The sequence below is a fragment of the Anarrhichthys ocellatus genome, unplaced genomic scaffold (genome assembly GCF_004355925.1).
Source record: "Anarrhichthys ocellatus isolate YVR2014 unplaced genomic scaffold, GSC_Weel_1.0 scaffold19, whole genome shotgun sequence".
NCBI lineage: Eukaryota > Metazoa > Chordata > Actinopteri > Perciformes > Anarhichadidae > Anarrhichthys > Anarrhichthys ocellatus.
In genome coordinates this window covers 6,965,216-6,989,821 of record NW_022280049.1, presented here as the reverse complement: position 1 = coordinate 6,989,821, position 24,606 = coordinate 6,965,216, and the positions used below count along the sequence as shown (strand labels likewise).

Genomic DNA, 24,606 nt, shown 5'->3' with positions numbered 1-24,606 from the left:
TGTGTGTGTGTGTGTGTGTGTGTGTGTGTGTGTGTGTGTGTGTGTGTATGTATGAGAGGGACGGGGGTTGCTTTTTGAGTGTTTGGTTAAATTATTAACCCCTCATTATCAGGTGAAAGGCAGAAGATAAAGAAAGCTCTTACCGCTGATCCGGCTAATCAGAGAATAAACAGTTTTCCTTTCAAAAGGCAACAGCGAGCCATCAGGTTGTAGTTTTTCTCCCCACAGTCGTGTATGAGTTTGTGTTATTTGTCTTGTTGGCAGCCCGTGGCCTTTTTTAGCATTGAACATTCCTGTGAAATAACTACCGTGACACATTTCAGTGTGAGGAATACAGTGTCGCTCATTTTTACACCGGTGATGTCGCGTCATTTTTTAATTTCTTTTAAACATTTTTTTTTTTGCTGCAGCAGTTTGGAAGTCGCTGTGTCAGTGCCCTTCAGGCGGACTCTGGAGTTACACATCAAAGGCGGAGCGGAACGAAATCTGGAAATCCGATGCCGGGAAGCGGCCCTCTGTCTAGCGTCAAAACATGGTCCCAGTGCTGGGTGTAATCACAGGTCACTGAAAGTCTAGGAGGCAATCGGGGTCCACAGACAGGTTGAGCAGTGACTGTAATGTATTACTATTGGTAATTACATTAAAGCATTAGGTAAAACATCTGTTATTGATCTATATATGATGCAGGTTTAAAACTAAAAAAGAAAACTATTTCATTATTGATTAATCTCCCAAGTAATTATTTTAATTGCAATATATTTGAACACGTTTTTGTATTTATGTTTTGCAGTATATTTGAACAAAACGTTAAAAAAAAATTATAATTTTTATACATATACAAAATGTTATATATCATTTAGTGTATGAATATTTATTTATGAATATATAATGTTTTTTGTATTTTTTGTGTTTTATATTTTATATTCTTACAATATAAAACAAGACGAGCAGCTAATCCAGAACGGTGAATGCTTAGGGACTGCATGAAAATAATTTGTGGTTTAAGGAGGAGCAGAAAAGGGGGACGGTCACGTCTTCTAGTTTTTGTTTATGGGGGGGGGGGTTGCCAATTCCAGCTGACATTGGGCGACGGCATGGTACGCTCTGGACAGGTTGCCAGACTGTGGCAGGGCTGATACAGCTACAATTCACGCCCACGGGCAATTTAGGGTCATCAGTTAACCTCAGCTGCATGTCTTTGGACTGCGGGAGGAAGCCATGCTGCCACGGGGGGAACATGAAGCCTGGGAATCGAACCCAGCAAGTCCCCTGTGAGGTGACAGTACTAGCCACCCCGAAATAGAGCACGTTCAGCAGGCCTCAGGAACACAGGCAAACCAGTTTGGTGACAAAATCTCAACATAACTTTTGTTTATTTACAAGTAAACTCCGCAGGGTGCCTTTAAATGATGGTGATCTACCAACTTAATGTTATTTTATTAGAATTAAAAGGTGGGTCTGAAGAATTAGTTTAGAATTCCTTTCATACACTCCCTTAGCAGTTACGCCAGATAAATGAATGAAACAATTAGTCGATCATGAACACTGTTGTTGATCGACTAATTGTTTCAGGTCTAGTTTCTCTGATCAACATAAAACTGCTCCAGCAAATACAGAGCTATGTTGTTTCTGTTTGAGTGAATATCTAACAGAATATTGCTGTGAGATCTCTCGTGTCTCACAGGTGCATTCACCTTAGATAACTGCAATATGTGTAGCAGCAAAAAGCATCAGAGAGGGTGAAAAAATAAATGGCCTTGGCCTGAAGTCATGATTGAATCCAAAACTATGTTAACATTCCCACACGTTCAGCCTGATGTGTTTTTACATAAATAATCGCAGTAACCCAGAGGTGGAGTCAGGTCATTTATAAGATTTAAAGCATTTTGTGAAGATCCTTTCTCTTACATTTCATCTGGACATTTGTCGGCAGCGCCTAATTAATAAAAGGAATTACACGTTCCATTATTAATGAAAAACAGTATGAATTTTCTCACCTTAGCTGTGAGTTATCACACATCTGATAATGCGCTCCTTGTGTTCTTGGAGAAGAGTAGGTCATCGTCACCGATGTGCAGTTGGACCGAGCTGAAAAGACCAAAAAAGGATTACTTTCAGGCCTTCTACCTCTGGAAAAAAAGTGTCTCGCACACATCTGGGATGCATTAAATAATTCAAACTGTTGACGTGTTCTAAGGGGCTGTGTTATCATGAATTTCATCCTCACACAAAGAGCACCGAGGGGCCGTTTCAGACATTTACAGCCGAGTCCGGGGCGTGGCGGGCCCGAGTGAGATGAGACGAGATGAGATGGCGTGAGAACGGCCTCTAGAGTCACTAGAGTCCGTGTTTGCTCCGACAACGATTCTATTCAAAAGTGTTTGCTCTCACAAATGTGCCTGAGTGGCCTGTTTTCATTGTATCACACACACTTCAACATATCTCTCTCTCTCTCTCATTCTCGCTCTCTTTAATCCTTTGTTTCACTGGGCTCCAAAATCCATTATGTTAGAGTACCTAAAAACGAAATGATTAAATACATGCACACACACACACACACACACACACACACACTTATGCACACCCACATTATTGCGCTGTGTTAAGATATTGATATTATTTTTTTCCCGTGCTGCAAAGGCTTTGAATAAGTGGTTGATTACTGTAATTTTGAGAGCGCTTTTGTGCGCTTTTGTGCACGTTCGTGCGCCCCCTCTGGCTAGCTCGCGACCGCCACACTATGCTGCGCTCATATGCTGATGACGTCGTTGCGAAAGCGTAGCCGCCCACCATTACGGTTTCCCCAAACACTGTGAGCTCCGTCAGCACTTTTGCCCTAGTTTGCACTGTTTGCGCAGTTAGCTGCGAGCCTGCAGCTTAGCCGTCGCCATGTTGAGAGTCATCGAGGGGTAATCGAAATGCTCCCGATCTCTCTCGTACACGGGAACTTTTTAAAGGAACTTTGTGGAGTAAGACTTCATGTTGAGGTGTAACAAACAGGTTGAATGCGTTTCCTTCCTCATCAAACATTAGCAAAGGTATTAAAAAAAAGATCTTTTAAGATCCAGTTCTGCTAGCAGTCTTCATCTTCCCCGCCTTTACTGGCAAATTGCTGTTTTTTATTTTAATTTTTTTTGTCCCCCTCGCTTTTATAGTTTCAGGTTGCTTTTCTGACTGAAGTCTCTTTGAACTTGTTTCTCTGACTGTCCAGCCACCGCAGTCCACAAGAGCGAAGATCTGACTCAGTGAAAACTGAAAATCTAAGTTGCCTTCAATTATTGCTGTGTGCTCAGACGCAAAGCCTTCAGCGAGCAGCAAGTCTACTGCTGGAGGTTGTTGGGGCAAAGTTTTTCGGGTTAAAGTAAGTTTACCGATAGTTTTTTGATATTTAACAGTTAGTAATGTAATGTGTAATCCCTTTGTAGTAAAGATGTAAATACAACGCTATCTACCAGAAATAATCAGGTATCCATAAAGGAAACTTAAAAAGGATCTTAAATAAGGGAACAATACGGAGTTTTCCATCGAATTTCTAGTTTTTGCACGACACAATAATTAATTTGAGCACGATTTGTTATTTCCTGGATTTATTTAATTGTTTCAATTGTAATGCAAACGCAGCTCCACATCTCCGAGTGCTTTCTTATAACTTTTGATGTTTCCCAAAACAAAAGGATCAGGAGACATTTTTGTTCCACATTGAGCGCGTTTGAGATCAGTGTTTTCTAGGCTCAAACCAAACGACAAGGAATAAACACTAAGGAAATATGTACATATGTAAATGAGAGAACCGTTTCTGTGTGATTCCTTTACGTTCGAGCGGCATCGTTATCTCTCCCACGGTGCGATGTGACACGCAAAAGCCAAAGAGTCCTCTCATGTCCCTCCCCCCCCCCCGCTCCGTCCTCCCTTCCCGGGCCTATTTATCTATCCGTCAGTGTCAAACACGTGGGGTTTTGTGGGATGTGCATTAAAAAAACAAAGCCGGAAGGTAACAATACGCTTTGAAGGCCTCGTCTCATTATAATACCCACTCTAATGTCAAACACACGCAAAGACACGAAAGCAGCGAGCTTCTGATATCCTCCTTCTCGACGGCCACATCCAGACACCTAAAGGCTGTATATTCTCATATTGATGGCATTCTTCTTCTTCTTCTTCTTCTTCTTCTTCCCTTTCTTCCCCTCCGTCTATCCAGGAATGCCTGCTGATATCTCTCTGATGTCTAATGCCGTCTGACTGAACGCGCGGACCAGAAAACACACACAAACGTGCACGGAATGCGTCGCCGCACTGACACTTCAAACAAAGCTTTTGTCTGCTGCCTGACAGCAATTCCTCTCTCCTTCCCCCTCTCCTCCTCTTCCTCCTCCTCTCATTATCCCCCTCACTTCTCCCTGTCATTCCAAAAACACTCGTTCTACCCCCTCTCTCCCCGCACACACTCACACATACACACACACGCACACACACACCGCCAACGCATTCAAGGGTTTATTCCTAATTGAGCCGCCTGGTTTTAATGCAGGTTAAATAGAATACAAAGATCGAGAATTATAAAACAGCACTTGAGCTACGAGGTATAATAATCAGCCGTGTTTCACTTGTAAAAGAGGGTTTATTAACACAATGATTCATTTCAAAAGCAACCTGTCATAATGTCGCCATTACTGGCAGAGGTGTCGCTAGTAAAAGCGTGGGTTGAACTTTGACGTTACAAAAAAACAAAAACATCTCAGTTTTGACATGAAGTTGGACTGTTTTGTGAACATGAACAAAGCTCCATTGTGTTCATTGAAGGTTTTTTTTTTACAGTTTCTGGAACAAAAGCTCCAGCACTTAGAGGGGTCCATTTTATTTTATTTTTGGACAAGAATTGGGTTCCTGGCAAGGTGAAGGGAGTGTGCTGACTGGCAGTGTGTTTGAGATAGGGTAATTTCAGTCAGAGCCACTCATGTCAAGGAATTGACCATTTATGGCTAATGGTTTCACAGTTAGACCATCTTTTGGCACTGAAATGCACGAGTCAGCAAAGTGCAACACCACCTAGACAGACTCCATTCATTTGGCAGTGTGCGCTACAATTTTGAGCGTCACTTTTGATTGGTTCTCTGAATTCGCACCTGCTCTCGAGGCACAGAGAGAGTGGATGTAGTCACCACAACGTCACCCATTGGTTTGTGGACTGCCGTTTTTAAGCCTCAAGTTTGTCATCTTTGTTTTTTTGGCCGTCGTCATCTTGTCTTTTTGCAACCAGAAGTGACACAAGAGGGCGGAGCTAAGTACAATTGAATGCTGGATAAGGCATTTTTCGGCGACCAAAAATGTTACAACTAACTTCCATGAAATGAAAGCACACTGAAAGGTAAAAAGTTGTACCACGAAAACACGGACAACTTCCAGACCTGACAATGCCGTGGCAGCGACCTGTCAATCACAAGGTTCTCACCTTAAAGCATACCCTGTTTTAACTTTGGTAACTATGTATACCATCATGTTATGAATGAGCATCATGCTGTCATGAAGAAGTCTTGAAACTAGAGATTGAGAACATAAACTCATAGTTACAATGTTTACTGATGTAATAAATCAAGTGAGCAGTTGAGTCATTTTCTCATAGACTTATTATTTTTGCAAACAGAGGAGTCGTCTTCTAATGGCCATTAGAAAGAATGCAAGTTTAAAGCGCTTCCTCATTGGCTTCACTTTTCAGACCCGGAGGTTGCCGCCTGATAGACAGAGCATAATAAGCTCCCGCCCATGTATTGTCCTGAAGGGTGCTCCTTGTCACTTTCGTCTGCTAGCAAACAACAGAACAAATGCCTTAAAGCTGCTGTGTGGGTAGGACGCACTAGCAACAGGGTAAGGAACACAGAAATACGTTTTTATAAGCTGCTGAACCCAAAAACTGAGGATGCAGGCAGTAAAACGCGAGGCATCAGCGGGAAGAATGGGCAAGCATTTTGTCCAAATGACAGTGGAATGGGAATACCTCAAAAAGCTATGCAGTAGGCTATTAAGTGACTTAGCTAGCGACAGTAACTCACTAACACATAGCTAATATTAGCATGCTAACAGCTAACTTCTCATCCCATCATCATTTTAGTTATCAACTGCACCTCTGGTAGAGATGTGGTGCAAAAAATAATCCTTTGACGTTGACATATAACATTTTTAGCTTCAGGCATTTTGTTAGGGTTTCAGCTCCTTGGTTGCACATTGTGGCGCCGCCTGAACTCATGCTATGCTACATGATGTTTTCATTTGTTTACAGGGACCATTCATTCCTTGTTGGACACAAAGAGCAAAAAGAAGACTCGTGCCTGTTCATCTTGTTACAGTGCAGGTGACCTCAGCTTGTGGTAATGACTAAGATAATTCACAAAATGTGACGTGGAATAATTAATAGGCGCCAGTCTGCGGCGTCGGGGAACTTGCCGTCGGGAAGTAATTAGCTCGCTGCAATTTAGATGGATAGATACAGGAATGTTATGTCTTGGGGTAAAACTCCCTCCCGGGTGAATTTTGAACAGTTACATCGGTTAATTAGGGACTCTCTGTGGGAAGAAGCGAAGAGGGACGGCATTACCAAATATGGAATTGTATAGAATATCATTTTAAATGATACAATTGGCTAAACCTTGGAGTAATGGAAATAATAATCAGCCTGCATGGACACAGAAAGATCAGGCCAATCACATACCAAGCATGAATATCAATCTAATTTTTGGAGCACTCTTGAGCCACGTGCATAAAAGCTCATCAGATGTTACATGTCTCTTAAGATGAAGAAGGATATTCTTCTGTTTGGAACAATCCGTGGATTTGAATCGGGTTAAGAAACTATCCTGCATTGGGAAAGTCAGTGATTTGTATAGATCCTTCCAAGAGCTTAACATGTCATTTTGGCGATATGTACACTTTAGGAGCCGCGTAAATACTTTTGGGTTGGTTATTCTAAGTGAAAAGGAGAACAAACTATTCATAAAATTTGCTTAGATGGGCACAATTAGCCTCAGTTTTTATGTAAGTGATCTTAATCCAAAGAAGAGGATTTAGGGAAAAACACAGCAGTTAATGCTAGAGATGCAGTGGGCAAGTTCATCATCCTCAAAAATAATAATGCCTTTTTCCTCTTTGTGAAACGAGTTGTCAAAAGTAGTAGTGGCGTAACACAGAGCCAGAGCCTCACTACTGCAGCTGGGCTTATGAGGAGACAGGTGTCTTCTACCACCAGGTACATCCAAACAAAGAAATGTGGACTTTAATGGTGCTGCACGGATTGTTCTCTCTCACTGTAAGCGTCAGATAAAGCATGTTTTTGGTGAAAAGTCAAATTAATGACAGACGTTGCTTTGTTTCAATCTCTAATAGCAAAGACTCATAATTAACAAGAGATGTTTTCATGAAGTTTGGTCTCATTTATCAGGGTCTAGAAAAAGAAACAGAACAGCATGAAAATATTCCTACTATCTTACTTTTCTTTTTTAAATAATTAACTGTCTTTTGTCTTTATATATATATATATATGCATACATTCTGAACTCTTAAATGACATCCCTGATGTGAAAGAAACGGAAGGAATTAACTACTGTACCTGCTTGTTTTCACGTGAACAATTAGCATTTTGGTGTGAAAATCGTAACTCTGATGACGAAAACCATGACGACTGAAAATCCATTTGTAGCTGCTTTGGCTTTTTCGGGTTCCGCCATTGGCTCGCCGACAAAATGTCTTTATTGCCTCGAAACGACTTAAAAAATATTTCCAAGCGGCTGCCTTGAACTGTTCTGACAGTTATTCCCATGAGACGCAAATGCAGCGTGAGTCCACACAGTCAGGCTCCAGTTGATTTTCAATGAAGCAGCTCCAGAAACTCTCATGACGACATTTTTCCTCCACAGAACACAGAAACCTCTTCATGTTCAACTCAATCCCGCCGTCCAGCTTCAACTTCTGGCTGCTGTGCGGTGTGTTATATAATATGAGTAAATGTAATTAAACCAAACACCATCATTTCTGCACAGTAATATTAGTATTAGAACATATAAATTGTAGTCTAATGGCAAAGCTTGCTTGCTACCACAGCCTGCTGAGTTCAGTGCCTTGCTAATGGGCACCCGAGTAGCAGTTGCGGAGGAGGGGAGAGCGTGTTACTGAAGTACTATGCAGTGAAAGGGAATGAGAGGCTGTGTTTCAGACACGTGTGTGTGTGTATGTGTGTGTGATTCAGCTATCAGGGGAGCACAGCATAGCTCTGCTGAGATTAAATTCCCAGAGCTTACTCTGGCTATCAGCATTACTTCAGGACACACACACACACACATTAACACACACAGAAGGAAAGCAGAGTGGTAGGAAAGAAAGCTGCCATCGCTACATTTTCATTCAGAGAAAATATCAACATCGACAGTATGCCCACTGCTGATGTCACCGCTGCTATTAATCCCCCACCAAACCCGTCCATCTGTCCGTCCGTCTGTCCGCCATCGAGCCCTCTATCTTCCTTTCCTTCTTTCTTCCTTTTATGTCTTTCAAACATAAATGTCTTATTATTATCTGTGAGCAGAACTAGCTGCCACCTCTGGTCTATCAACATGTGATATTATCGAAAAACGGAATAAGAGGATGCGGGATGAAAAAACACAGATAAAACTTGAATATTTATAGCTCAAAGTTGAACGGAAAATAGATTTTCTGATGTTGATGAAACTACGGTGGCCCTGAGAGCTCAAAGCACTGTAAATTAAGAAAACAAATACAGAAACACCTTTATTTTATTCACATTTTTCCTGTTATGTATTGAAACCTAAATGGTAAAACCATACATGAACAGTTCTAGTTGGCTGTTTTATGTGTCTGGCCTGGCTGAGCCATCGAGCTGAGCCATCACTACAGCTGATGTCACTCACAATGCAGCCATGTAGACTTGTGATGTACTACCATTGTGTTTAGTATGCCAGACAATGATGCAGTGTGCCAAAAATACCAGGATGTCCTACTACATCCGGTGGTAAATGCAGGCTATAGCATGCTTTTCTATCCTAACCCACAATCCTCTGTGCAGCAGATCTATGAGCAAGAGGGTCAAAGTTCAAGTTGCAATGTTATGATTATGATAAAGTAGTGAGTCCCAATTGAATGCAACATACTGCATGCATACATAGAGAAAAAAGTGTTTCTTTTGTAGGGAAAATGTGTGTATTTTAGCATTTGAATCACTCTTCAGAGTCTACAAATACATTTTAAAAGCAGCTAAATTTGTTACTAGGTGATTTCTGACCGAAAGAAAGATGCCTGGGTAGTTTCAAAAGTTGCTAAATCCAGCAACAAAAGTGCTAAATTGGCATCACTGAAAACAGGCTATAAAAGGTTAATAACACGGAAATGCCTAAGCCAATCAAAATGCAGGTGTTCAGCACCGTAGCGATATCTTTTTTTCCCCCTGGACCCGCAAGACCCGCCCTACTCAGCTTTTGATTGGCTTACCCAGACACTCACCCTAACCAATCTCACTGCTCATGTCTAAACCTAACCAGCCCAAACAACGAGTACTAGCCAATCAGAGGCAGAGTAGGGCGGGTCATGACTTCGCCATCATTAGGAACGGGCGGCGGGAGACGCGACTAGGCTGCATGAGCTAGTCCGACGCTGGGTGACACTGTGGGGAAGGGAACAATACCAACTGTGATAAACAGCTGTGAAATATGAATCTCAACATCACATACTTTGTTTTAATGTGTGCTAAAGTGGCCCTGCTCACTGAATCCCGTCGAGTGAATGAGTGATGCTGAAATAGGTGAGTCGGTTATGGTCAGTTGTAGGTACATGAATAGCAGAGTGTTGTAGTACTTGAAAGCTGTGGTGATACTAAGGTTAACTAACCTGTAGAGCATTAAGCTAATTGCTGAATGTTTGGTTAAGTCACTGAAGTAAAATTCACCTCAGCATAATACTGTGTTTAAAACTTAACTTTACACCAGATCACTTCAAGGAATAATACAAGGAATGTGCTAATCCCTATGGGTTTTGAATAAATACATGAATCGTCAAGTCATAGTCACGTTTTTTAGTTTAGTTTTATTCAGAAATTCAAGCTGAAGGAATGAACTTTTTCCTGCTGGTTGAGAAAGACAGACGACTAATGGTGAATTCTGGCCATGTCAATAACTTGAGGTCAGGTTTTCTTTGAGTTGAGTGAAGTTGGTGGTGAGCCACAATTCTGGACTCCTGATTCCTGAAGATTCCTCGAGCCAACACACCCGCCAAACCCTCACCTCTTCCTGTCATGGCGGCAGGACCAAACCAGGGCTAGCACCCCCATTCCCTACACTCTGACATGCAGCCTTATTGTTTTTACTTGGAAGAGACTATTTCAGCCAAGCGCAGTATGGCGTTAAGTTAAATTAAGTGTCCACCATATTATAGCTGTGACTTTAAAAAAATAAACGTGTTAAACATTCTTACTGACCTGGTTGATCTTAGCGCTATGGTTAAAAAAACCCTGTAAAGTCATTTTATTGATGTGTAAAAAAAAGACCGAGCTGCAGTTTAACCTGTGTGTGTGAGAGAGACGGGTAGTGTCGCACGCCGGGAAGTAACTCCTGGATGTGTTAATTACCTCCTCTGACCTGATTCCCTCCGCTTCTACGTCTAGCGCGTGACAGACAGAGACAGTGATCTGTGGCGTGGGACTGCAGCGCTGTGTGCATATACACGTGTGTGTGTGTGTGTGGGTGTGTGGGTGTGTGTTTGTCGCAGTGACAGCTCTGTCAGTTATCTTTCTGCGCTGACAGACGATGCGCATGTCGACCAGCGGTCCCAGCACGCACAGCGATCACATCCACGCACACGCCGCCGTAACGCACGCACCTCACCTGCCAATCATTGTGTTCTGGTATTCCCACCGCTGTCTTCTCTTGCTCTTCCTTTCCCTACACCCCCCTCCCCGTCTCTCCACTCTTGTCTTTCATCATTCTGTTATTTTTCTTTCTTTTTTAAGAAACTGTTGCCCTGAAAACTGGGTCTTTTTTTTCCCATGGGTCTCTGTGTTTTCTTTTGTTTTCCCTTCTCTCTTTCCTCTCATTGCCTCTCCACTCTTTCTCCCGCCCACTCACATTTTACTGACAGATTAAATGTGGAAGGCAAGGTCTGGTAGACAACAAAAATGAAAAAGAGAGAGAGAGTCTCTCTTAGTTGTGTTGATCGCTAATTAGCCGGCCGGTCTCATCTTGCAGCGGTGGATGTGGTAAAACAGGATGCCCTCTCCGGGGTTGGTGGGCCACAGCCTCGCGCATAATCCCATCTCACTCACACTCACACACACACACACACACACACACACGCTTTGTACTCGTGAGATTGTGAGTTTGGCTGCCGGCTTGTCGATTTCTCAGAGGAGGCTGGTGACTGAAAAAGTTTAAGGAGGGCAGGGTGAATCGGTACCTGTGCGGTAAAAGGGGGGGTTTCACTAAAAATAGAAAACCTGGGGTTCACCGCCCCCTCTATAGCAGACCACCGTCATCATCGTCGCTCACTGTCCGCTGTCTCATATTTTACCTTGAATCGTACCCTCAAGCAATAAGTCAAGCTTTTCAAGACAGACAACCGTAGTTCGTAACAGAATGCGGAAAGATTAAAAGCTAATGGTTATTGGGATCCGACCCAGTGACGGCGTGACGGGACACGGTGCGGTTCAGCGGGTACGGAGCGTCACAAACGCTGCCTGGATGAGCACTCGTATTGTCACTGGGGTCCACCTACGTTAAAATACTAATGCACTCATGAATGAAAGCACCCGGCTAATGGCACATGTTACATCATGTTGACCTTATTATAAATAGAGAAGCTGTGAAAGGGTCGCCTCTCTGGAGCTCCGGCTGATGTTGTAGGAACAGACAATTTATTGCTGCGTTTTAAACAGCGCCAACGATAGTGTGTGTTGGTTCTCCTTTTAGACTGTGTATGAAAAGACGCTCATTCATTATTTCATTCAATTAATGTCATTATTTTCCACTTGATGAGTTTTGGCCTAATGCCTTCCACAGACATAACACAGGGTGCACAGGAATAGTTAAATATTTGTGGAGGTACGCGTATTTTTATTTTATTTTGTCTTGGAGTTAGATGAGAAGCTCAGTACCACTCTTGTGTCTTTGTGCTAAGCCGGAGCCAGGAGGTGATTAGCTTAGCTTAGCATAAAGACTGGAAGCAGGGGAAGACAGTCACGGAAAAACATCAATTTGTGAGTCTAGGATGAGTTGCATGAGTCAGATACAGTGACGTTAAACCACACATTGTCGAGTTTAAATTTCTGTTTGTGTGCGTAAATAAGATACAACGGGTTTGCAGCCTTAAAGGTTGTATTCAGGGCATACTTTTTCAGCCATTCCAGTCTCTATGCTAAGCTACGCTATTTGCCTCCCGGCCCCCAGCTCCATGCTGAACCCACAGATATGATCTGCTACGTGGACCAGATATATTTTTCTCCCCCACTGTTCCTCCACATCTCAAAGACCCACCAGACGTTTTTCTTGCGGATCAACTTGAAAACGAAACAACCGTTGCTACTGTTCCTCATGAATTCTGAAATATATTAACCTTGGCTGATCTTGTTTTGACAAAAAAAAAAACAAAGTTGTCTCCCACAGATAGAAGCTTCTAAAAGCTACGGGCGATAGCATTTAGAAAGGTCTGACCCGTATGTCAGCACCAGGGTCTGTAGTAGCATGGGATAAGCACACTGTGGGAGTCTGAAGGTCAAGCAGCCATTACAAATCACATTCAAGACCGCCGGAGTTCATACAAAAGTCTGGACTGAAAAAGAAGCACTTAAACACAGCGCCGAGTCAGAGGAACGGGAATCTTGCCATGAATTGTGAAGAACAAACAGTCGGGTCACAACGTTTATGTGTCTGACAGAGGAGAGATTATCAGGGTGTTAGTTTCAGAGGAAGGCCGCATGTGTTGGACGTGAGGTATCACAGCCACAGACAGCTTTGAGTGTTATTAGTGATCTAAAACAAACCATTCAGCCTCATAAATCTAGTTGGGTATTTTTACCCACGTTACTTATCCTCTGGTGGATTCTTTGAAACTTAAACCAGCATTCAGCTTTCTTTCTTTCATGTTTTTCTCCCTTGAGTTTGATTCATTTCCAGACTGACCTGAGTTACCCTGTGTTCTTGTTTTTTTTTTTATTACTGTTAGCCTTTACCGGCTACTCTAATCACACAGTGGGAGAAGAATTTCAGCCAACACTCGCTGCAGATCCAAAAAAACAACTTGTTAGCAATTCAATAACCGGTGGGTTTGATTGGTGGCAGGCGGCGTGTCGGCCTCAGCGGGGGGTGCTAACAAGCTTCTCTTCTCTTTGTGTGTGTGTCCCCCCCCCCCAGTCATCTGGAGTCGGATCGCAGCGCCCTGAAGAGAAGGGAATGGGAGAGGAGGAACCAGGAGGTCCAACAGGATGAAGACCTGTTCTCAACCGGATTCAACCTGTTTGGAGAACCTTACAAAGTAAGAGATCATTCACTAGTTAATCACGTATGCTATATGCTTTGCTGACATTCAGGTGATGAGATTAATACACTCTGGTGGGAGGCGGTTGGCATAATGTAGAATAAAGATTGAAGTTTTATCAAGAAATATTTACAGCATGTAACTCCACCTAAAGCCGTAAATTGGCTTTTTTTGTTAATTTTACATTTCTGTTTGTGTGCAAAAAGGGCCTTAATTATGAGATTCAACGTGTTAATTATTCAGCTTTAGAGGTGTTGGTGGTTGGCGTGAGCCATGTGAGCGTTAGCTGTTTCCCCCTGCTTCCATAAAAACGCCCTGTTTGGACTGGATGTGTTGCTCCAGGGGAGGTCTGAGGCTAATAATTACAGCCCCAATTACCTGCTGTTTTACATCCAACTCACTGGTCCTCCTGTAATTTATATCCAGACCTCCTTGTATTTTAAAGTGGATCTCTTAGTTGTTCTCTTCTCCTTCTACCTTTTTTTTCTCTCTATCAGTGTGACATTTGACTTTTGTGTGAAAATGGATTCAATCCAAAATGTTTTGCTAGTACGACACGTGTTTGAGAGCCAATACGGCAACAGAAAAACTGTAATGTTAATTCCATTCGAATGGGGCTTAACAGCTCTGCACGTAGTGGACTCTTCATCTAACTCACAATTATCTTCAAGAATACTTTTTCCAGCGAACAGTAACCGTCTGAATGTCAGGACTGTAACGTCGCTGAGCTGCACACAGCATACGCACGCTCATCTTTACAACCTGGCCAAGCCGGGATGCCGAGTACTCTCCCGTCGCCGCTCAGGAGAAGCTTTATGCTCGGCCGTTAAGTCGTGATCGATCTCTGTGGGGGAAGAACGGCCGTACCTGACACCAGAGTTTCATTTGGGGAAACGGGAGTGAATTAACGACGTCTTAATCAGCGAAGAAAGCAGCCCCGCTTTGTGATTTAGCCTCATTGGAAAGAATTTTAGCCTCGCGCAAGCAAGCAATTGAAAGGGATTGTTATTGCAAACCAACAATTATCCAAACATTTATTTTGCCCCATAATGCCCTTTAACTCTGTTTCTTTGCGGATGACGAAGCCGACGAGGGGAAATGGATCATCACAGGCTATTGGAGCCGTTCCTTCCTCTCCGGGGGCCAGCAGTTTAATATCCCCGAGCATGAGGTTGTGGTCCGTTCCGTTCCGAGGCACTCGAGGTGCCATCCTTTTATTTCTTCTTCAAGCTGAAAGCGAACCAGCCATGCATGGAGTCCACGGCCACTCTCCTGCCCCTGTGTTTGAAATTGATTTTGGTTTGTTAACTCTCATTTGCTGCCGTCAGGCACTTCAACACTCAGTTATGCCGCCAAGTGTATCGACCTTGGGACGGACCGGCTCTGAATGTCGACAGAACGTGTTTAACGGCTGTTGTGTCTGAGCGCAGAGGACACGAGGGCTTCTGGCTGAGGCGCTGCTCGAGGTTCAGCAGCACACGAGAGCTTGTTCTCATGATGAATCTAATCCGAGGTGCTGCCACACTCCAACTGATTGTTTCCAGCTAATTAATGGTGCTGAGGTCAGGTCAAGATGTGTGTGTGTGTGTGTCTAGGGGGATGACTGTGGACTTTTGGAGTTTAGATTATTACAGTGATTGGAGCCAAATACATTTAATTTATTTGAGCATTTTTGCAAGTACTGGAAGAGCAAATGAGTTAAATATGTTTCATCAGGCTCGCTTATCCATTAGATGACTGGTTACAGAGGATTCTTTTCATGTGGTCAAGTGTTACATAAACCTCAATTTAGGGAGGGGTAAACATTTGGGGATCCCTTCCTGTGCTGTTTCCATAATACTTGCACTGATTTGATATATCATAAAACATTTTGATATATCATCTGTTAAATCTTTCACATCTGATTCTTTGATGAGGGTCAAGGGCTTCATAGTAAGTGTATGTGGACCTTGAGTTGAGATTGTTTTGTCATATGTTACCTTATGAAGCTGATATGGTCAACACGTCAGCAAACAGGCTCATTTAAACATCCAGCATTAGTTTAGAGTCGTGTTTCTGGCCACCTGATAAATGTTAGTCTTTTAGCAAAACGGTAATGCTTTACCATGGTAGCTCCGTAGTTAGCCGAACACACCGTCCCAAAAATAATTAAAGTGAGCTGCAGAGATGCGGCCGAGAGGTACGCATCAGTGTGTGTATGGTTGTTTTGTTAGCCAAACACATCGTCCATGCTGTTAGCTTCTAGCCAAACACACCTTCCTCGCCGTTAACTGTTAGCCAAACACAGCATCCACGCCATTAGCCAAACAAATCGTTCCTGCCGTTAACTGTTAGCCAAACGCACCGTCCACGCCGTTAGCTGTTAGCCAAACAAATCACTCCTGTCGTTAGCAGTTAGCCAAACACGCTGTCAATACACCATTAAACTCTTTGGGCACAAAGTAGCGGCTAGGCAGTCGGCGATGCACTCAGCTTTGTTATCACTAGCCGGTTATTAAGAGTAGTGAGTGAGGAGTCAGCAGGCAGTCAATGGCGGTATAAAACAGGAAATTAAAGGTGTTTTGAGAGAGTGTGAGTCACCGCAACCACGAGAGGTCCTTGTACATGCAGCCATAACTCTGGCCACCCAAAATATTATGCAGTTTGCTGCAGCAGAATGCGACATTAGCCGTGGACAGACACAGGCGCACACACACACGGAAGCAGAGATGTAGACAGTTCTAGAGCTGAGTTTTGGTGTTCTCTCATTTTGGATTCCTTCAGTAGGCTGCTGAGGAGTTCTACATCCGTCAGTAATTACAGTGATTAAGTTACCTCACGGAGGTAAATGTAATTCAAACAAAGTTTGGAGCAATGATGCGACTGGCCCAGAGGGGGTGACTGCATCCTTCATAAAGAGACGACAGCATGTGTACTTGTTTCATATTCCACCTCTTTCAAACTCATCTTTTTCCACCACACACTTCCCCAGTTTATCTCTCTCTGCTGTTAAACTCGACAAACAGCTTTGGCACACCTTGATACTTTCTTCTGCTGATTTATTCGCCACACTACCAATTTATTTATTTATTTTTTTTCTGAGGGTGTTGCTTTACCAAGGCCTGTGCAACCTCACTGCACTTTCTCTGAGTCAAAGTGCTGACTGAACTTACTGAACTGCTCCTTTTAAAGATCTATATCAGCCCTTTTTCATTATCACATAGGATTTATAGTTTTCTATCATTCCTGGTCCCTCTCTCGTTTTATTTCTTTCTCTCTCTGTACCTGTGTAGCTATCGCGCGTCCGTCACTCTCCTCTGTCTTTCCCTCTCTCTCTCGTCAGTGTTCATTCTCTCTGTCAGCTATTAGCTAATCCCTCTTCTAATCCTGTTAAAGAGCGTTATGCTGTTAGCAGCTATTTGGGATGATCTATTCACACACACACACACACACACACATAGGTATTCATCCTCTCCTTCTCCTCTGTTTTCCATTTTGCCTCTCTGTAAATGTGTTTTCTGTTCCTCTTCAGCCACCAGATCTTTTATTCATGAGCCCGAGATGGAGAAGAGATGAGATAATTTATTCACAGCTAACTTCGGCTTGCCACGGTGTGTGTGTGTGTGTGTGTGTGTGTGTGTGTGTGTATGTGTGTGTGTGTGTGTGTGCGTGTGTGCGTGTGCGCTCACAGCAGAAATTACATCTGTTAAGATTATTTGAAAGCAATTCTCTCCTTTCTTCTGTGGATCTTTTGTAAATAAGGCGTGATTCTTTGCCCCGTTTCTTTTTGTTTCGTTTTTTTCTGCTTTATTAGAGTGTAAAAATGAAGGATAAAGTGAGACGTGGTACAAGAGGTGAATGCTGCTTTCAGTCACATACATTTGTCTTGAGGTTTTGGTGAGGATCACAAGGGTCTGTCATCTTCAACCTGCTGTTCACCTATTCATTTTTTAAATAGTAACAGAGATATCCTTTCAGTCTGTGTTTCTTAAAAAAACTATGTCAAACACAAGGGTTATCCGATGACATCTCAATAATTTGAGGTAGTCTTTGTGTCTGCCAAACAGAAATTGTTACAGGGGAAGTATCAGTTAGAGCTTAAAAAGCATAATGAGTCCGAATTCAGGAGACTCATCCGGCTATTGATTTTGGTAGTTGTTAAAAACGGCCCTTGAGAGGTAGAAGTTATGTCTCAGCCACTAGATAATCCTGAGGATTGTGTCCGTAAATTTGAGAGAAACACAACCCTCCATTATCTCGGTCAAATGCAGTGAATGTAACACGTATACGGGGGTGGGCTTAGAGCCCTTTAATCACACGAGTTCTCCAAGGACTTCCATCCCATACCAATAGACTTTAACTCGAGAGCGGAATCTACTCTATTCATCAGTTAGTTGACGGACTGAATATCGATTGGCATCTAGGTTGATAACTCATTAGCAGTCTCAGTGACATTTAGCAATGCTAGCACTCTGGTCCCGACTGAAATATCTCAGCAACAGATGGATTACCATGAGGTTTTGTACATTCGTGATCCCAGAGGATGAACCCCGATGACCTGGATGAGCTCCTGACCTGCTGTAGACGCTTAGTCTTGTTTCACCAGGTTTAAAAAAAAACATTTGACATTGACATCTTTCTGACATCACTTCACCTTTTTATCCGAGTAGACATTTGTGTGAAGTTGTCATAATTATCATATGGATATGAGTTATGCTCAAAAATGTGTTTTGTGACCACCTTTGACCACCAAATTCTAATCAGTTCATCCTTGAGTCCAAGTTGAAGTTTGTGCCAAATCTGAAGAATTCCTCTCCAGGCGTCGCTGAGAAAATTGCGTTCACGAGAATGGACAGGACGTACGGACTAGCTAACAACTCGGAGTAACAGTATTGTTTGGTTATTGACCGAAGCTGTTTGCATCGGGGAAAAAAACCAGCCAAGATACATGCCTCCTGGAGAAATTAAGACTTCTGGATCATGTTCACTAACTGATCCATTACTTCTCTGAACTCCTTTTGAAAGTTCAAAGTGTTCAAGATGTGCGGTTTTAAAATAAATGTAGACAGGAAATCGACCCCGACCGCCTCTCCCAGATCTGCACGATTGGTGTTAAGTTCCGCTGCAATCATTGTGGGGATTACTCATTATTATTACATGTAACTCCAGGAATATTACCTCCGATTAGTTAAGCTCCCGCTGCCTATGAAGGTACGTTCATTATTCATGAATCCATTAACCTCTCCAAATAACAGGCAATTTCATCCCGTCTTGAAAATGAGACGAAGAAAAACACACCGTAGCTTTACTTGATAGTCACTCGGTGTTACCGCGGGGGGCGTTGAGCGGAGCGCAGGTTGTCAGATAGCTCGCCTTCATGGCTCCATCGATCAACCCACACAAAAAGAAAAGTTCTGTACGGTTAAATTACAATGCCACGTTTCACACGGATCCGTCGCTTGTCTGCAATTCATGATGAAATGTCTTCATGGCTGCAGATCTTGCATAATTCAGACTGGGCCCATGATTGATGTATTTGCTTCACTTATTTGTCGCTCAGGTAGAAAATAAATGTCAGAGGACGGGGATGATGACCTGCCGCTCTTCACTCGTCCCTCCTCTTCCATGGCTTTTTTCCCCCCGGTTCCAAATATAGATAGACTGAAACCCCCGCTGACTGCCCTTGTCCTTTTCCCCAAAACGTCCAGCTCCGTCATTAATGAAGCTGTCAGTGGCTGACACGGAAGGAACTCTCGAGCTATTCTGAGGAACATCTCTGCGTTGGGCGCGGCTGAAGGTGCCATTCTGGCCGTATATCAGCACGGCCCGCACTGTCCTTTCAAGCCGTGATTGCCTTAGAATCCGGGGTCAGGCTAATAATGATTCCTGCCCCATTAATTTTACTGCACCAGCCCGAACGGGACCCTCTTAAGGGTGGCATGTGTTTTAATTAATCATGTCGTCCTGATGTCTGGTCAGTGGTCACCCTATCAGTCTCGCACTGCTCCTCTCCGGATGAATGAAGAGGGCTTTTCATCAAGCCTGAAGAAAAGGAAAATTGAAAGACTTAATTAATGCTCTTGTCTCCCTCTCTCCCTCTCCCTCTTGTGTTTTTTCTTCCTTCCAGACTAATAAAGGTGATGCGTTGGCCAGTCGCGTCCAGAACACGCTGGGTTCCTACGAGGAAATGAAAGACCTGTTAACCAGCCACTCTAACCAGAGCCACTTGGTGGGAATCCCCAAAGGCAGCAACAACCTGCAGACCCCGACCACGTCGACGACGGAGAGACCCGCCATGGAGTCCCAGCTTTTCAACGACGCCCTGAGAGGAGGAACAGGTGGAGGTGGAGGAGGAGCAGAGGGAGGTGGGGAGAAGAGGATGGCAAACGCATCTTCCTCGTCGTCAACTTCCATGCAGCCGCCTGCCGCGACTGCGTCGTCAACGAGCGCCACGGCGATCCCACATCAGACTTCTAAAAAGTCCCGGAGCTCCATGGACTGGTCGAGGGCAGGCCACGGACAGAGCGCCCAGGGGGGGGGCCTCATTGTGGGCTTGGCACCGAACGGGATAGGGCCGGTCACGGCGGCCACGAGTGGAAGAGGGAAAATGTCTTTACTCGAGGAACAGCAAATGCAAAGGCACGACGAGCTGTTTAGCTCACTCAAAGATGAACTCGGTCTCAAAGGCGACTCAAGCCCTTCTTCCTCCTCTTCGTCCTCCTCTTCCTCGTCTTCTTCCGGGAGAAGGCACGCTTCCCACCCCTCCAAAACCCTTCCTCTTCCAGGTAAGTCCGACACTGAAAGGCTTCAAAGGGATAGGTTGACATTTTGGGGAAAATACAGAGATTTGGATGAAAGGATCGACACCACTCGTGTGTCTGTATGCTAAACGTAGAGGTAGCAGCCAGTTATCTTAGCTTAGCATAGCAGTAAAACAGTAAGCAGGAAGAAACGGTAAGCTTGACTCTCTCCAGTGTTACAAAAAACCAGCATACCAGCACCTCTAAATGTTAGTAGTTAACATGTTATTACTTAAAATGGTGCTGATATGGCGATTTCTTTAGAAGGAGCCAGGCTAGCTGACTCCCAATGCTTCCTGTCTTTATGCTAAGCTAATGCTGCAGTCATGGAGTCTACCATGACTGCAGCATTAGCTGAGTCTACAAGGCTACCATGAACATATGTTTCCACTCTTTATGAGTCTTTATGATAACGATCTAAACAACATGACATGTCCTCTCTTGTTAAGAATAATACTAATTAATTAATATTAATTTCCAAAAATGTCAAACCATTCCTTGATGTGGATCGATCAAACCTGCCATCCACACTACAAAAAGAGGACTTCTTATATTTTGATATTCATGGGTAAATGTTTGTATCTACTGGATCCACGAGTGCTGATGAATATTTTCAGTGCAAAACAGACTCTATCACCTTTTGGGCGGGGCTTGTGAAAGTGAACATCTGCATCTGATGATAAACCACATCTTTCTAAACACATAATTTGCTTTGATTGTGATTGGCTCCATCCATCTGGGAGAGAGTAGTTTTATGGCCTTAGATTCTGACAGAGCAGAGCAATATTCCATGAGAACAGGTGTTGCTGTGGTTATTTTTTACTTTTTATTTTTTTCTTTTCCCTCCATTTTCATTCTCTTTTACAGATGGTGGCAATTTCCGATCTGCCACCATGGACGGTGGCCATTTCAAGTCTTCCACTAACACGGAAAATGGTGGACATTTTAAATCCTCCCCGTTTGAAAACGAGGCCGGCTCCCACCTCTCTACGTCCTCCTCCCCGCTGGCTTCCACCTCGGTTTTGACGACGCCCACCCCCGGCCTGACCACTCCCACGTCTGGACTGACCACCCCCACCTTCCCGCCCGGCAGCCTATCGGGGAAGCCGATCGCGATCCAGCAGAAGCCCACGGCGTATGTTCGCCCAATGGATGGCCAGGACCAGGTGCCGAGTGACTCTCCCCAGCTCAAGCCCCCTCTAGTGGCCACGGAGGGGTTCAACAACAGCCAGGCCTACGGAGGGAACGCCGGGAACGCCAAGAACAAACTGCCAAAACTGAGCCTGGGCCACACAGGGGAGGTAAGGGACAATATTACTAAACATATCAAGTTGTTAAGGGATGAATGCTGTTCTGAAAATGATCCCAACATATCGCATATTATTTACAATGGGGTCACAAATAATAGTCATTTAAAACAAATATATATATATAGTGATAATTAAAATGTATTTACTTACTTGTATATACATTTTCATAGTATCTTCTGTGCTAAATATAGTTTCATAAACCACATAATGCAGGCCAATGTCCAGGCCAATGTCAACTTAATACTCGCCCCATTCCATAGATGCAGTCCAAATCCAAACCTTTCCAGGAACCGGTGTAAAATCATTACACGCTCAACAGAAAGTCTACAAAGCTTCATATCTGCATCAAATAACCAAAGTTCAAATGTCTGACTGCACAAAATGACCTAACTTTACTCTAAGGGCGTAAATCACACCGCCGTTCATGATTGTTAGAGTTGGGTAGTTCGATAATAACAGCAACTCTCTCTACTCACCGATATCATGGTGAATATTCACACATTTGGCTCATTGAAATGTCAGATGAATCTTAACAATCCCAAACTTCTTCACACACACACACACACTCACTTAATTCTCTGACCTGAACACTCTCTATCTGTCTCTCACTCACTTTCCTTTTCAAAACGGCAAGAAACACCAGGCTTGATGTGTGTGTGTGTGTGTGTGTGTGTGTGTGTGTGTGTGTGTGTGTGTACTGTGTGAAACCGGTTGACAGGCGAGTAGTCATCCATATCGAGCAAGCCAGCTGTTCCTGTGCTTTGATGGAGCTTGTGTGTGTGTGTGTGTGTGTGTGTGCGTGTGCGTGTGCGTGTGTGCATGTGCGTGTGCGTGTGTGTGTGTGTGTGTGTGTGTGTGCGTGCAGCACTCCAAATGAGCCCGAGATGGAGCTTTGAGCATATGGCACCGGGAAGGAGGAAGCAAAAAGGGAGCCAGGGAGGGAATTAAAATCTACTTTACTTTCAACACTTTCTTGCGGAGGGGTGAGAACGAGAGTAAGTACATTCATGGCCGTGAGTGCTTTCTCTCACTTTGTTTTCACCCACACACCCATGGATGCCGCCGTTATCGCCCCTGCTCACCGTTTAGTTTTCCACTCCTCTCATATTTATTCCGGGGGAGAATTGATTGGAAGGAAAATGCAAACTGGATGCAGGACCCGAGGAGGGGGGGGGGGGGGGGGGGAGGAGAGAGAGAGACGGAGGGGAGACGGATGATAAGAAAGCGAGGGGGACGAGGCACGGAGACTAAGGAGGGATAGAGGGAGACAATGAGCGACTGATTACAACACCTTATCATGGCTGTGTTTGTTCTGGTGAGATGAGTTATTGGATGTGTTCTGCAGCTTAAACGGAAACGCGGAGGATTGTAAACGCCAAACGGAAGACTCTGAGAGTCCTGCTGCTCCTTTTATGTCTAGGAACCAGGGCAACATGTCCACACTTTACCCTCCGATTGGTGAACCAAACGTCTGGCAACATCGTGGCAGGTAACACCAGAGGCCCCACGATGCCATCGAATCAGGATACAATACGAAATTATTGCGATTTAAAACATTTCGCAAATTGCTGAGTATTGCGATCTCAAACATTGGGATATATTGGGATTTATTACCTGTTTGCAAACTGCAAATGATGCAGTTTGTCAACATCTGTTTTATCTGATATGATAATGCTTTCACTCGGTTGATCTTCCTTCAATCTATTTCTAATCGGCCTACAGCCAATGAACTCAAATATCTATTATTATCATCATCAACTATTTATCAAAACAAATTTTTATTGATGAATAAATACATTTTAATTCTGTATTATAAGCTGCTTAGAGCTAGTGTTTGGAAGTTCAACAGGTCATATTCACCCTCTAATATCTGTTACTGTGAAAACATCTCCTTCAAACAACCGCAGTTCTACACAGTTTTACTAGATTACACCGCCGTACGGCTCTTCTCCGTTACAACAACAGCTGTTGCTGTCAGAGTAGTAACAGCGCTAGCAGCTCTCCTCCTGCACTGTATCACTGTCACACCAGCATCTAGAAGGCCTAAACGCCCATCTACAGATCGCATACTTTTACTGAAGCTAGGCCGATGAGGATCCCGCTCATTTACTGTATCCAAAATGTTCCCACACTGCCGATTGAAGGCACTTTTTGGCGGACATGAGGCTTGGAGTGTTGGTTGGTCCCCAGCTACCAGTGGTCGTCCTGATCACGAAGATCTTGTGAAGTCAATCAGCAGGGTTGAGTTTCCATTTAACCGTGTTCAAGTTAGTTCAGGTGCAATGAGTGTGTGTGACATACCAGGTTTTGGCTCACAGCTCTGCTGTTGAATGCTCAGTATTTTTGCGAGTGTGTGTCAAAGGGTGTGTGTGTGTGTGTGTGTGTGTGTGTGTGTGTGTGCGCGCAACAAGCCTTTAAACTGCAGTGGAAGCTTTCTGTTAGCACTATAGAATTATTGATTCGAGCCCGTTATTCCCAAGTGTGTGTGTGTGTGTATGTGTGTGTGTGTGTGTGTGTGTATGTGTCTGTGGGTGTGGGAGAGAGAGAGAGTGATGACACTATTGATTTTTTCCTAACAGTTACAGTAGGCTTAAATCTACCTCTAGACAAGCACACACACACACTGCATTATATTTTACTTTGGACTAATCCAGTGTGACATATTATGAAGTTGAGCCGGTAATACTGCAGTGTCATTGCATATTCAAGCAACAATCATTTCAAGGTAAAGTTTCTCTGAGCTCAGATCTGTGTGTAACACCCGGACGTACCAGCAGGAGCTCTAACATCACAATCAGCCGGAAGCCAAATCGCGGCCCAGCGTGAGGCTGGCGCGTGATGCGGGAACTTCCTCCTCCGGTGCGCGTAGGAGACATATTGTGCTGAGTAGGTAATAAGGATGATCTTTATTATCTTCAGATGAAGAAGAACTATAAGTGCTTGAGAGTAAACATTCACCGCTTCACAGAAACACCTGCTTTCAGCTGCTCCCGGTG

The 24,606-nt window shown here is 43.8% G+C and overlaps 1 protein-coding gene across 1 annotated transcript in view; it reads left to right on the top strand.

Annotated features, from left to right (window-relative positions):
* LOC116389309 (AF4/FMR2 family member 3-like) overlaps positions 1-24,606 on the top strand; it is an 88,448-nt gene that overhangs the window by 25,436 nt on the left and 38,406 nt on the right. The window contains exons 2-4 of the mRNA XM_031857924.1: positions 13,398-13,518; positions 19,628-20,285; positions 21,168-21,601. Coding sequence (XP_031713784.1) covers positions 13,398-13,518; positions 19,628-20,285; positions 21,168-21,601 — 1,213 coding nt within the window. The remainder of the gene's footprint in view (positions 1-13,397; positions 13,519-19,627; positions 20,286-21,167; positions 21,602-24,606) is intronic.